Source organism: Strigops habroptila, chromosome 15, assembly GCF_004027225.2.
Source record: "Strigops habroptila isolate Jane chromosome 15, bStrHab1.2.pri, whole genome shotgun sequence".
NCBI classification, from domain to species: Eukaryota; Metazoa; Chordata; class Aves; order Psittaciformes; family Psittacidae; genus Strigops; species Strigops habroptila.
In genome coordinates this window covers 4,936,661-4,951,131 of record NC_044291.2, presented here as the reverse complement: position 1 = coordinate 4,951,131, position 14,471 = coordinate 4,936,661, and the positions used below count along the sequence as shown (strand labels likewise).

The 14,471-nt window shown below is 53.5% G+C and overlaps 2 protein-coding genes across 6 annotated transcripts in view; one reads left to right on the top strand and one right to left on the bottom strand.

Annotated features, from left to right (window-relative positions):
* The first annotated feature begins 660 nt into the window (after nucleotides 1-660).
* On the top strand, nucleotides 661-2,373 carry PRRT1B (proline rich transmembrane protein 1B). Its single transcript, XM_030506970.1, has 4 exons — nucleotides 661-748; nucleotides 929-1,223; nucleotides 1,381-1,524; nucleotides 1,615-2,373. Exons 2-4 carry the CDS (start codon nucleotides 942-944, stop codon nucleotides 1,759-1,761), a joined length of 573 nt encoding a protein of 190 aa, XP_030362830.1. The 5' UTR covers nucleotides 661-748; nucleotides 929-941; the 3' UTR covers nucleotides 1,762-2,373.
* A 695-nt stretch (nucleotides 2,374-3,068) lies between these two features.
* Nucleotides 3,069-14,471, bottom strand: part of RAPGEF1 (Rap guanine nucleotide exchange factor 1) — an 85,703-nt gene continuing 74,300 nt past the window's right edge. For all 5 annotated transcript variants that reach the window (XM_032920312.1, XM_030506961.1, XM_030506962.1 and 2 more), the window contains 10 exons: nucleotides 11,520-11,604; nucleotides 10,111-10,203; nucleotides 9,551-9,736; nucleotides 9,316-9,400; nucleotides 9,006-9,100; nucleotides 8,449-8,527; nucleotides 8,213-8,314; nucleotides 7,742-7,839; nucleotides 6,558-6,686; nucleotides 3,069-5,991 (listed from right to left, as the gene is read on the bottom strand). In XM_032920312.1, coding sequence (XP_032776203.1) covers nucleotides 5,841-5,991; nucleotides 6,558-6,686; nucleotides 7,742-7,839; nucleotides 8,213-8,314; nucleotides 8,449-8,527; nucleotides 9,006-9,100; nucleotides 9,316-9,400; nucleotides 9,551-9,736; nucleotides 10,111-10,203; nucleotides 11,520-11,604 — 1,103 coding nt within the window. In that variant the 3' untranslated portion in view covers nucleotides 3,069-5,840. The remainder of the gene's footprint in view (nucleotides 5,992-6,557; nucleotides 6,687-7,741; nucleotides 7,840-8,212; nucleotides 8,315-8,448; nucleotides 8,528-9,005; nucleotides 9,101-9,315; nucleotides 9,401-9,550; nucleotides 9,737-10,110; nucleotides 10,204-11,519; nucleotides 11,605-14,471) is intronic.

Below are 14,471 nucleotides of genomic sequence, written 5' to 3'. Positions count from 1 at the left end.
GGTTGCTCCAAGCCCCTGTGTCCAACCTGGCCTTGAACAGTGCCAGGGATGGGGCAGCCACAGCTCCTCTGGGCACCCTGTGCCAGTGCCTCAGCACCCTCACAGGGAAGAGCTTCTGCCTAAGATCTAACCTGAACTTCCCCTGTTTAAGCTTGAACCCATCACCCCTTGTCCTATCACTCCAGTCCCTGATGAAGGTCCCTCTCCATCATCCTTGTAGCCCCCTTCAGACACTGGAAGCTGCTCTGAGGTCTCCATGCAGCTTCTCTTCTCCAGGCTGAACAGCCCCAATGTTCTCAGTCTGTCTCCATATGGAAGGTGCTCCAGCCCCTGCTCATCCTCATGGACTTGCTCCACCAGCTCCGTGTCCTCCTTATGTTGGGAACATTGGAACCGCACACAGTTGACGATTTTAAGGTCTTTTCTATCCTAGTTGATCCTGTGGTTCTATGACACACACGTGTGTACACACACCCCCATAAGCCATTAACATTTAACCCCCCTCTCCCCGTGTGTAACCGGTCCCCCCAGCACCGTGACCCCCCCCGCCCCGGTCCCGGGCTCTCGAGGCTCCCCCGTCCCCTCCCGGCGGTGTCAGCCCGGGCGCGGCCCCGGCAAACAGCGGGTCAATCATTAACCAGCCCGGCCCGGCGCGGCCGCGCTCCCGCCGCCGGTGCGGGGCCCTGCGGGGCGCGGGGACCGCGGCGGGGCCGCAGCGGGGGCCGGGACCGGGACCGAGCAGCGGCAGGTGGGACCCGCGGGCAGCGCCGAGACGGGGCCGGCACCGGGGGGGGGAGGCCTTGGAGCCGGGGAGGCGGGGGGAGGCTCCGTTCATCCGCTCCCACGGCGCTCCCCAGCCCAGCCCTGACCCTGACCCGGGTGCGATGGGCCGGGGCTGAGCCCGTCTCACCCCGCGCCGTCCCCGCAGGCGTTTCCGTGCGATGGAGAACGAGGCACCGGTCGGGCCCCAGGGAGCGGAGAGGGGCGGCGGCAGCGCCGGTCCCCGCTGGGATCCCCCCGAGGCCGGGCCCGTGGTCGTGACGGCAGCGACTAACGCGGCCTTCGAAGAGGACCCACCGCCCTACTCGCCCCCGGACCCCAAGAGCGTTCATCTCCTGTACCCGCCGTTCCCGGCCGGCTTCGGGCAGCAAGTGCCGGTTCTCTGCCCGCCGGGCCCGCGGGCGGGGCCGATCCCACCCCAGGGCCTCCCGCCCCACACCACTGTACGTACCCCCCGACCCACCGCATCCTGCCCCGCTCTGCAGCGGGGTCACCCCTTGACGCCCCCCCCCGGGCTTGTGGGGTCCCAAGCGGTGCCCAAACAACCCGGGGAGGGCACAGGGGGGTCGAGCAGCTCTAACACCCCTCCCTGTGTTGCAGTATGAGGGGCCACCGAGCACCACGGTGCCATCGGCCACCAGCCACAGGCAGCCCCTGCCCAAGGACTACATGGTGGAGTCGGTGCTGGTGACCGTCTTCTGCTGCCTCCTATCCGGGCTTGTCGCCCTTGTCTACTCCTACGAGGTAAGGGTGGTGCGGTCCTCAAGTCCACCAAACCCCGCTCCTGGTGCTGAGGGTCTCTTCTAACCTGCCCCCTTCTCCCCCCTGTGCCAGACCCGGGCTGCGCTCGGCCGTGGGGACGTGGCCCAGGCTTATGCGGCGTCCAAAAAGGCCCAATCTCTGGTCCTCTTCAGCCTCCTCTTCGGGTTGTTTGCCTCCGTCAGCTGGGTCATCTACGTCCTGGTGGCCCTGTACCTATGACAGGGACCCCGAGCCCCAGGGACATGGCCCAGCCTGGGGGCACGGGTGGTGGAACGGCCGTAGCCCCTGCGCGGCATCGCCGGGGCTGCCGTGGGGAAGGGGTAACCACAAAGTGTTATTGTGGCCGAGGGGCAGCGTCCGTCCCTCCTGGAGGAGCTGCTCCGGAGCCGCACGTGCCTTTGCCTGCCCGCTCTTGGCACGGGCAGGAGGAACCCAGACCGGAGCGATGCCAGTGCCGTGTCCTGCTGGAGCCGGCTTTGAGCAAGCAGCCATGTGGGAACAGCAGCACCGGGTGTGGGATGAGGCTCTGCTGCAGGATGTTGGATCCTGTCATTGCGGAGCATCTTGGAGGTGCCAAACAGGATCCTGGTGCAGAGGGAGCATCCGGTAGGATTGGGGCTAGAGATGGAGCCAACAGCCAAAGGATGACGGAGAAGCCAAAGCGCGTGTGCGAGAACCCTCCCCGGTAATGAGTAGCGTGAGAAGGCCCAAAATCACTTTATTTAGCTGCTGTGATGATTTTGCACACAAATAAATGCACACACACACACACACGCTGTATCACCACCTTCCTGCTGCTTCCAGATTGAAATAAACCAAGGGTGTAGCAAAGCTGCTGTTTTCTCTGCAAGGACCTTTCCCCCCAACCCCGTGGGTTTTGTCCACCACCAAATTCAGGGTAAATTCTCCTGCAATGGGTGAAATCAGGGTTTCCTCCAGAAGCAGGACCCGGGCATGGGGAGTCCATATGGGGCTGTGCTGGGGCTGCAACGGCCCCGGGCCTGGGGGTGCCACTTGCAGTGAAGGGGAAGGGATGAGCTCCCAAAGGCTGCTCCGATGAGTGCACCCCGTGCCAGGGATGTGACAGGCCCCATGGTCCCATCCAGCTCTGCCGGGCCGGAGGGACACAGCACCATGGTCCAGCCCTGGTGACCGAGCAAGGGACACGTGCGGGGTCAGTGTCTGGGCATCCTCCTGACAATGATTTCCAGAGGAATCTTGAACCTGGTCCAGGGCTGGAATAACACAGGGGTTATTTATAGTCCCTGGTGCCAGCACACGGCTGCTGCACGGGCCGGGCACACACCGACCCACGTGTGTCCTGCGGAGCTGAACCCCCTGACACAGGGGACATCAGTGCCTGCAGGAGGGTGACAGGAGCAGAGATCCCCTCCCGTTGTACGGGGGCAAGGCCGCCCCTTTGGAGTTATGGAAGAGATTTATGGGGAGAAAAATAAGAGGGACATAAGCAGAGGAAAAGCCCGAGGGGCACATGAGAAAACACGAGGCCACACCAGCACCAGAAGTGGATTCGATTGTCACTTTAATCCACAGACTGCTGCATGCACTGTAAACAGGATCATCAGGCGGGTTTGTTATCGGTGTTTATTTGTCTTTAATATAAAAGTTACAGGTCTGAAATGTCTGCAGGAAGATGCCACCATCGTGGGTTAGTGGTAAATATATAATACAACTGATGGGCTGGGAGCAGGGCAGGGGGCTGGTGAGGGGGGCATCGCTCCCCCCTGCTCCCTGCCCAGTGCGGGGAGGGGATGGACACCCCTTTCCTCCCCTCCCAAAAGAGAGGTGATGGCTGTGAGGATGCTGCCTGCAAGAGATGAACATGCTCATGGCCAGCAAAGGGCTCTGCTCTGCACTTCCCGGGTGCTGCTCCTGGAGAGAGGGGCTCTGGGTGAGGAGACCCTTCCTTGGGGTCCCTGTGAGCCTGAGGCTGGGGGGACAATGGCAAAGGGGAGAAGGGGGATGGAAAGCCGGGGGGGGGGGTGGCGCTCAGCCCCATGGTGCTGTGGCCACACAGAGCCCCAGCCCCACGCTGGTGCTGAGCTGGTGGAGGGCAGGGAGTGGGACCCCCCCTTTGGTGGTGTGAGAGCGATGGGCTGTGGCTTTAGTGCTGCCACCACACAGCACAACGCTATGAACAGCCCCTGTCGCAGCCCGGGGGCCCGGGGAGGTGCTCGGTGCCGGCCGGGGCAGCCCGCGCCAGACACGGGCTCTATTTGCCTTGTCACGGCCGTGTCGGGCTTGTTTCAAAACCTTATTTACAAAGGAAAGCACCAGCATCGCTTCCTGTGTGGAAGGCTGGGAAGCCTCTGGGGATTGCAAAGCCTGGGCTGGATGCAACACGTGGCTCCAGTGCCCTTAGTGCCATGAAAATGAACCATTTTGATGTGTTCTGGCTCAGATGTCACGTTTCAGCGCAGGAACATCCCCGCTCCTCCCGCTCTGGGGCTGGACCCTACACTCTCCTTACCCCGGAGATGCCCTCACAGGCAAAGGGGGGGTCTCTCCCTGTGCCTTGGCATTTGGCTGCTGGAAAATAATGGAGCTGGGTGCAATCCCATGGACAGGGCAATGCTGCTGTCAGTCCCTCCTGCTGCCCGTGAGGCAGAGCTGCTGCCCAGCTAAGACCTTGCAATCTGTAGAAGGAAGTGCTTGCAACTCTGATTCACCCAAAATAAACAAGAGACTTTAGCAAACACGGGGCTGCTGTTAAGAAAGAAGTTAAGGATGCTCTGAGAAACACCCCATCTGATGCTCTGTGAAACACCCCACCCGAGCTCCTCAGGAGCTGCTGAACCTGAAGCCACAGGATTTTAAGACCAAATCTGTAAAAACCTGTGACCAGGAGACACGGTGCTGAGAAAGGCTTCACAAGGCTCTAAAACCTATGCTGAAACCCACCATCATGCTGTAAACCACGGGGTGAGGACAGAGAGGAGGGGTGTGAAACAGCCTGGCTGGGGAGGATGCCCTGGGGGGGACACAGAGAGGGGACAGAGGGGCTGAATAAGGCACACCAAACAGATTGGGGTTAACGCTGCATGTGTGGGAAATGAGACCGCCCCCCCTTTGCTCTTCCATGCTGGGCAGGGGGCGATGGGGACCTGCTGGGGCTCCTGCCAAAGCGCTGAGAACAAAGCAGAGCACCAAGGGTCAGACACACGTTTGGCAACAGTGAGAGGAGAGGAGCGGGGTGGAGGGGACGGGGCGGCTCGGCCGGGCACAGGGCTCCTTCCCACTTCCATTCCCAACCCAGAACGATCCCGCTGGCTCCTTCGCCCGGCTCCTGCACCCGCCCTGAGCCTCCTTTCTTCCAGCACTTGGAACAACGTTGTCACTGGTGGTGAGTTTTATACACACTGGTTTGCACTTCTGTTTCCTATAAACTCGTCGGTATTCAGACATGCATCAAAAAGAAAAATCCCCAAAGGATTCTAAACACTAATATTTACAGTCTCGTATTCTACAGCATTTACTGTGCAAAAGCTAGTACCATCACTAGAAGATACGGGTCCACGGGACGAGTGAACCGCAGTACCTCGGGTAGTCCGTGTTTCCAGGGTTCAGAGGGGTCACCGTTGCTTAAATAACAAGATCTGAGAGGAGGAGGGGGACACGATGGCTGGAGATGGCCCATTTTCAGTGCCTCTTCCCTATCTACGACCGGTGCCTTCCTCCCATGAAGAAGGCGCCAGAGATCTGGGGTAAACCGAAGACCCCTGTAAACACAAGCAGCTCTCTGAAAGCAGAGCTCCTCTGGCAGGCAGTGGGAGCCTCTTCCATCCTCATCTCCTATGGATGAACATGTTTCGAGGTGGTGGCGTTGCAGGGGAGACTCAAACCCTCAGCTTCCACCACTGCTGACCACCACTCCGGAGCCAAGCCTGTGGGTGCTGAGCTCTTGCCAACCCTCCTTTGTGGATGAAAACAAAAGCCTGGGTATTCCCGGACGCAATCAACCAACAAACCAGCAACACACCTGCATGGGACCCTCCTTCCACAAAGCTCTCTCCCCGGGTTTAAAGCTGATTCATGGCACAGAGGGACGGGAGGAGGAGGAGGAGGGTGAGTGCAGCGAGCACCGGCTGATCTCTGCCCTGCGCGGCCCACGACGCGCCCCGGTCACCTCTTGCCTGCTGCGAGCGCCCGACGTTCACCCCCCCAGCGGGGAGGGAGGGTGCATCATCCAGTAACAGGTACAAACATTGAACTCCAGTCTCGTAGCTGCCCTCGGTGCGCCTGCGGAGCAATTCTCCTCGCTCGCACAACCCCTCCTCCTAGGTTTTCTCTTCCCGGTCTGTTTTCCGCCTCGTGATGTTCCGAGGTTTGATTTTGAGGGACAGTTCCCACAAGGCCTCCTCAGCCAAGTGGTCGCTGAAGTCGTTGAAGAATGACACGATGTCGTCGTTTCTTTTGATGTCGTAATGGCTGGAAAACCACAGAGGAGGGATGCAGTTAAACAAGGGGCTGTCCAGGGACCTCTCCCAGCTTCAGGACACCCCCATCCTGCTCTAAGGACATCCAGCACTGTGGTTTGTGCACCAGCAGTGTGACACCAAATGGGAAGAAACACCATGCCCATTGCTGAACTGGGGGAAAACAAAGACCACATCACACCGAAATGAGCAGTTAGATCTGCTGCCTCTGCTGCAAGACAGCACTGGAGAAAACCCTTCATGACCTACAGAACATAAGAACCAGCAACGGCAAAACCTGGAGGAAAAACTGTTGGCTGAGAGTATTGGGAAAACTTTACTGCACTGGATCTCAGAACTAATGCAGGAAAAATATCTTCACAACCTTTAGTCATATTTAACCTAGAGAGGGAAGGAGGCTGTGACCAGAGCCCTGTCTTTCCCAGGTCTCCTTACAGCTCGATCACAATGCTTTGGCTTTAGACTCCCTTCCCCTTGCACAGTGGCTCCCATGCCCCAGCCCCAGTCCCCACCATGGTGCCTCAAAGCCAGCTCTGACCCCCCTGCTGCTGTACTTACACTTGTTGGAAGCACCTCATGCTGTCCAGGATGTTAAACTGCTGCCAGCGCTTGGAAAAGTTCACTTTGCTGTCAATGTAATCAGGGTTTCCCAGATGAACAAAGGTCAGGTCTTGCAGAATCAGGCCTCTGAAAGAGAGAGAGGGGCAGCGGGCCAGGGAGTAGGCAAACAAATGGAGAGGTTAGTCACACAGGGGCACGATGCCAGCCAAAAGGCAGCCAGATGCAATCTAACAGCCTCCCGCTGCTGCCACCATCAGTACAGCAACTCTAAACCAGAGGGAAATGTTCCCCAGCGGCAGGTCCAAAGGTGTTCAGGTGCAAGGTGCCCACCACACACAGCTGAGGGACCTCTGAGACACTCGTGGTCACACTGAGGGCAATGAGGTTGCTTTTTCACCCTCCATGGAGGGGAGGACCAGGCTGGAAGAAGGTTGCAATGGGAAGTTCCTGCCAGGGTTAAACCTTCCTTCCAGTTTTAGGCAAAAGGGTTTCCACAGCAAGGGGGTCTGTGCTCCCTTGCTCTCCCTGCCTTCCCTGCTCTGCTATGTCTCTGCAGGGTCCTCCTGTGGTCCCTGCCAGGTGAGATGCTGTCTACCTGTGCAACCTCTTCCTACAGAACTCTTTCCACGGAAGAAAGTGAGACCAGGAGAAATTTTACTGGTGTAAACCCAGAGCAAATCTGTTATCTAGATCAGAAGGCTCTTACAGAGAAGGGCAATGGCTTCAACCCTGCATCTAGAAACAGCATGAAGCAGCATGTTTGACAAGGCAGGCTCTTCATTTACCAGCTCTTGCAGACAGCAGAACCAGAGCTGCTCCAGAGCCTGGATCTGCTGTGGGAAGCTGTGGGATCCATTGTACCTCATGGGAAAAATCTACCTTTATGCACACAGATCCCAAAGAACATACATTTAAAAAGCATCATCTAAAGATCCAGCCACTTGATCCTTCCTTTGTCACAGCCGATTCGCAAAAAGATAGCTGCCAGCCTGCCTTCCTATGCTACAGGACAAATTGCTCCAGAGGAGGGCATGTGGGCTGATGTGGCACACTGCCATCTTATTGTAGACACAGGGCAAAAGGCAAGTGCTGAGCTGAGCAGAAGCTGCTGAGAAATCCTTGAAGGAACTAACTTAACAGGCAGAAGTAATAGCAAAGGAAAGAAGAAACTCCCAACTCACAGATAAGGTATGCAGGGAGGCTCCACATCAGCCAGAGCTGCTCGGTAGGCGCGGAAGGACGAGGAGCTGTCTATCAGTGTGCAGTACTCAGCCAGGCCCTGCAGAAGACAAAGCCCACAGTGACACCACTGCTGCAAACCCATTTTCCTTGTAACCAATCCCCAGAGCACGAGGGAGTTTATGCCATCCTGCAAACACCTCCAACTGATTTAATCAGCCTGACCGAGTACGTACAGACAGAGCCTCTCTGCCTTCAGCCTCACCAAGCCTTCAATTTGCAGGAAGGAGGAAGCTGTTCTCACCCAGCCACGCTGCAGGCTTCCAGCACATGCATTATACCCACTGGAGAGCAGTTATCCACCATCCCTCCACCCTGGGATGATGCTGAGCTGTTAAACCCACCCAGCCGTTCCACACCATAACCACAGTGCTCTTTTTCCCCTGGAGATACCAGCCCTCACTGCTCCTCACCTCTGAGGTTTGCTTCTGCCACTCCAGCCTTCGGATAGGTGCAGAATCCAGTGCAGAAAGAATGGCCAGATAGGAATTAAAATTATTCAGCTTTCGTAAGTGCTGTGAAGAGGGAGAATATTCCAGTTACTCTAGAGACCTGAAAAGCCTTCTAGCATCTATCGGCCCCAAGGTCCCACTTCCCTGCTCCTTTAAGGAGCAACGTGCATGATTCACAGCAAGAACCAAGCTGATACCTTCATAATCTTTATAAATTTAAGGAGCAGCCTCTCTCGGTCTTGGGCTTTCTCTTGTAGCATAATTATTGATCGGACCCTGGAAGAACAGACAGAAAAAACCCCAAATAAACCCACATAAGCAGATCTCAGATTTCTTCTTGTTTCATTTAATAAGACCTGGTAACTGATACGCATGGGCCAACCATACAAAAAAGTTCATGACACCTCCAACTTAAATGGAGCACTCTAATCACAACAAAGACAGAATAACTTTCAGGATGACCGCAGTAACCCTCCACTGAGCACATTTATTTGCAAAGGCAATGTTTGTTTGAAGGGCTCTGTGGTACTGACAATAATTCCTCTGTGTTACAGTGCTGTCCACAACCCTCCTGATTTTCTTTCTCATGTGCTCTGGGGTCTTTGATGAGTGCCCTGAATCTATTTCTTGGCCAAAAATATATCTTATCCCAGTTGTAACAAGGGAACCCAACTCTTCAAGGAATATTTTGAGTATTTATAGGGCCCTGGATGTTAAACACAGTTCAGTGCCACAATTGTTGTGAGCTCCTTACCAGTAGGACATGTTATTAAAGTGCTCTGTGAACTGTGTGAGGTTGGGGCTCTTCTCTTCATTTTGCTCCTTTGCCCAAAGCAAAACTTCTGGGATCTGCCAAGGAAGAAGAGGAGAAGGGTGGCAAAATATCAAACATTAAAATGGGATTTCTGCCTCAAGATTCCCAGTTGCAGCCTGTGTTCACGGCGTTCATCTGTACCCTACAACCCAACAGGTGTGCTTGGGGAGAGGGGAGGGAATACCTGAGATTGCAGAGGGTACATGTTTGGGTCCCTCCCACCACCCTTACCCCATCCTCAGCTCTGTACCTCGATTTTATAGAAGAGTTCAGCATCTAGGAGGGTCAGCTGCTCAGCAATTTCATGACTGTGGAAATCATGCAGGGTCCCAGGCCTGCAGGAAACAAGGATAAAGTATGAAGGCTCAGAAAATGTGACCTGTATTCTTCTCTTTCTTTTGTTTTGGACTGTGAAAACTTTTGTGTCCACAGGAAAGAGATGCCCTCTCTCTCAAAGAACCAAGATACAGTGCATCTTTCCTCACCTGGCTGCCACCCCACGGGCTGCAAGAGGTTTGATGGAATTGGTGTAGCTCAGCATCTTCTTCTGATCCACTTTATCTAGGATGTTTTTGCGTAGCACTCTGGCAAGGCTCAGCTCCCCATTGCACACCAACCTGAAGACCAGATCCATCAGCAGCTTGAGGATTTCTTCTGTCAACTCCACTAAGCTGAGAGAGAGATGGAAAACTCAGAGAAGGCATCAGAGCTATGACACTGACTGAGCTACAGTGTTTGCATCTGTACCGAGTCCTGTCACTCTTTCCTACAAGCAGAACTGACTGAAATTCCTCCTCTTCCCAGCTCTTCCTTTCCCAGAGATTCCCCTTTTACTGGTTATTTTAAAACAATGACCCATTTAGGACACACCAAGAACCTGCTCTTCCAACAAGAGTGTTCAGCACTTCAAGTGTCTCACTGGTCAGGGTAAGGGATTTCAGCTGCCATCACAGATGAGGTTTAAAAACACATTTTCATAACTGCCAGATGTCTGTATTGTTACTGACCCCACATCTCCCACCCCAAAACAAAGAAGACAACTCACCACAGCTCATCCACCACTCGCACCAGCACGAAGAAGGTGTTCTTACTGACTCGCTTCTTAAACGTGTCTGGGAAGTGGCAAAACTTCTCATATGTTGGTTGCAAATTAAAGAATCAACTTAATGTGGTGAGATGAGCATCAGCGCAGTTAACAGCTGCCTTGAGGAACATCAGAATAGTACCTGAAACTGGTGTTCAGTTTCCAGAAGATAAAGGACACTGATGTGGCTATAATTAACATGGTATTAAGCTGCCTCCAGTTGCAGGTAGGCAGGGGTGTGAGGAAGTACTTACACCTCGCAGAACTGATGCTAGAAGAGCAGGTGTACCCTGAAACTGTTTTCTCTAAGGTGTAATTTAATGAGCAGCACTCCTCTACTGAGATCTCCCCCACTGGTCTGTGACATCTGGTCTCAACAGAGCTCAGATGTCACCTCTACCTTCCTCACCGCCGAATTTGCTGCAAGGAGAATGGTGGCAGGGGAGACAGCACAGGTTGAAAAAGCTTCTGCCAGGTGGACAAATGGAAAGAGAGAAAGGTTATCAGTAAGCCAAGTATTGACAAGGGCCTGCAGGAATGCCCCAGCCAGTATTTTCAGTGACAACTGCTCTGCAGTAAGATTTGCTGTGTCCTTGGCCACAGGAGCACGGGGAAGCAGCAGCTCTGCTGCAGATGGCAGTGATGAGCTGCAACACAGGACAAGGTGACGTCAGGCTCCCTTTGACGTGTGACAGGACCAAAGCCCACGAGGCCCTTGCAGTGCCTGAACCAGACACTGACCTGCTCAGCTGACAGTGAAGGGAGCCACGGGAACAGAGCTGAGGCGAAGGAACTGCAGGCAGGGTGCTCAACAAGAAGCCTGCTCCATACTCAGCCAGAAATGCTAATGCTCACCTGGCCATGTAGGGGCCCTTGCCTTGTTAGCTGTTACAAGCCCAGTTCAGAACTGGGAGGCCAAGGGGACATTATGTTCTGTGCTGCATTTCTTGTAATAAGAGAGAGAATAGGTCTTGATGGTTCAGTCATCTCTAGTATTGAACTACATCTGCCCAAGCAGAAAATCCCCACGGCCTCTCCAGAAGGCAAAAGGCACCGTGATCCCCATCCTACAAAAAAGATGTCCCAAACAAAAGACCGATTTCCCGGTGACGTACAGAAAATCTTAACTGCTTTTTTCCCCTGCCAGGGCCCTCAGGATACTCTCAGGGCAGTACCTGACCCTGTCTGGACCTGCCCAGCAGCATCTCCCATTGAAGGAAGTCCTGCTTTGGACACCTCCAGGGCAAGCATATTACTGACCACATTCTCAGCAGGCTTTTGACCAGAAAACGTGCCACCAACTCCCTCCACGATGACTTCTCAGCTCTGATTCCAAGTGTGGGTGAATTGCCACTCATTTAAAAGGATATCTGTACTGCAGCTTCTTGATGAGCTCTTCAGGGGTAATAAACGTCCTGTATGTAGTCAGAAAAGCTTCACAGTACAGCACCAGATCTACAGAGAAAGACAAGAAAGCCCCAGTCAACCCTGCTTTCAGCAAAAGGAAGCTTCTTTTAGGGTTGAATCCAATCACAGGAAGAAGACATGGACACATTTTGACACAAATGGACTTTACAGAAATGTTGTGCTGTTGTTTCTTACCAGCAGATGGACCCTACGGCACAAGAGACACAGCGAAACTGTCCTGACCCCACCAGCCTGGCTCCCATTTTTAGCACCCTGGGTTTGCTGCTTTGCTTATGTGACCACCAAAGGGGCCAGTGAAAAACACCTGCTTGTGGGAAAGGAACTTCCAGAAATGGTTCAAGGGAAAATGTGGTTTAGACCTCGGGGATACTTTAAGGAGAAGATCTGATGGGGAGAGGTGGAGGCTTGTTCTCTGTCTTTACTGCTACAAGGCCCTGCAGAAACACATGGTCACTCTTTCCTCCTGACCAGGAACACATGTGTTTCAACATGAAGATACAGTGCTGCAGACCCTCTGCTTGTGCTATGTTCCAGGAAGTTACTGGCTGGGTTTAAATCACGACACTGCCCCAGGACAGTGTAACTATGAGATTATTTTCAGCCAAAAGAAGACTAAATTACACTGCAAAAACTGATGCTACCATGACCACGACCCTGCCACAACACAGATGCTGAAATCTGCAGCAGTGGGTGCTCCAGGCCCCTGAATCACAAAGGCTTTGGCCATTGTCATAGGCACAAAGGGTGGAATTTGAAAAAGCAGGAACTGCAAATGGGGAAGAAGATTTCAGGTCAAGACTGCAGTATACTCAGTCCTGGGCAAGGCTTGGTCACTGTGGACAGCAGTGGTCAAAGTGGAAACTTATCAGCCCCAGTATAAAACCCAGCAGCCCTGCAGGCGGCATGTGCAGTGGGATGGCACACTGCCCCAGTGCACTGCAACCACTGGCAGAGCATTGTTAGTGCACATGGGGAGAAAAAGCCTCTGCTGTGCCTGCCCAGGCTAGGCTGTACAGGTAAAGCTTGTTCCAGCCAGGACAGGGATCACCCCACACCCACGTGCTCGAACATCCATCCACTGCTCATGGAGGGTGGGAAAGAGCAGGGCATGGTGTGATGGTTGTGCCTCTCTACCTGCAGTGTTTCTCTTGGCAGAAGCCTCATGGAGATGCTACTTCCTCCTGCTCTTAAATCAGAAAGCTGCTGCCTTTTGGTTAAAGACAATCATACATAAGCTCTAAAGCCCAAGGCTGGGTGGTCACGTCAGGGGTGAGTCCCCAGCCTCATCCAGCTGTAATCCTGCACTCACAGCAAGCGTGCGTGGCTGTGAGCACTTAACTGACCATGGATTTTATTCCTAAAGACCACAAGTCTCTCTTTATCCCTTACTGCATTTAGCTTTTTTAGAAAATTCAAATGGACAAGAAGCATCATGCAACAGGGCGCGGAGTTACATTTATTCTGGGTTCCCGTCTGCCCAAAAGGCAACGTGAGGTAATACAGCTGGTCTGCTCTGGCACTTGAAGCTGCCAAGAAATTCATCTTTAAAGGAAAGCCTCTTAACTATACCCCTCTGTGCCATTTGGCTGATTGATTTACAAGCCCTGAATTCCTCTCATTGTAAGCTTAATTCATTAACCCTCTCAGTCACCCAAACACTGGGTTAGCATAGCATGAATTCCTTCGTGCTCCATTCAGCTCAGCGGCTTGGCAGAGCCTGTGAGGCCAAGCTCTGTGACTATTCTGAGCTCCCTCCACCCAGCCGCTCTCCCTGTCCGCACTGCTGTGTGCCTAAAATCCTGCTCTGGTTGCTCCCAGTCTTGAGAGGTTCTCCAGGGCTTCCACCTTACTGCTTGTAGCACCTTCAGAGCTCCTCATTCATGAGCTGGAGGTCCAGCACACATCCCTTTAGCAAGTAGCTGGCTTTCAACAGGAACAATAGGGAAGTTCTTCCAATGTGATGCTTGTTCCGGAGAACAAGCAAGAATAAATCACAGCTTCTCTATTCCAGTTTCAGCATTTTTATAAGGCGTATTCCCACCATCTCATTTAGACTATTTTTTAAAAGATACCTATCTAGCCTTGGTGCAATCAATTGCCTCTTCCTCTCTAGTATGTTCCTAACTTTGGTCCTTTCCACTTGGATTCAATGCCTGACGTAAATAGGGAAACATTGCTGTCAGGGGAAGGATTTTCTTGCTAGCTGAATGGTGCTGGTAAGTAATTGCAAACACCTTACGCTACAGTAAAAACCCTGCCATTTAAAAATGCACATGAAAGATATCTCCCCTTTGGCTATCAGAGCTCTGAAATATGAGCGCTGAGTGGTTCAGTGGGTTCCTTGCATCCCAGGAGATAAGGAGATCAATTCTGGTTAAGGCCATCAGCACAAATGTGTTTGGCAGGGTCAAAATCACTCTCTGGAAAGATTGCAAAGGCTGCCTTTGCCACAAGTCTTAAAAAGGAGCTGTTTCATGTGGGCGGTGACTGGGTTTGGAGAGATAAAGTGGGGTTTTTACCAGTCTAGAGTTAATGGTTGCTAAACTCCCTTTTCTTCCCCCACATCTCCTTCCTTGTACTGTGGATTCCCTCTCTGAACTGGTCCGGGTGGCCACCAGCATGCAAGTGGTACAGAGTGGGACTGGGACATGTTATGTTGAAACTAAGGGATGTCAGCAGACCAGCACCCGAACAGCTTGCCCAATGCCCATGGGTACTGAATTACACCCAAACCAACATCCTCCTTTCCTACTTTGATGCAACAGTCACTCCAGCACCTCCTACACCACCATTGCCCTTAAGTTCAAAGGGCAAGGAGCACCTCTGAAAGCAGGATCCACGCCACAACCGGCTGGTCACATCTGCATTTGAAGAAGAAACTGCCCTACCTCAGC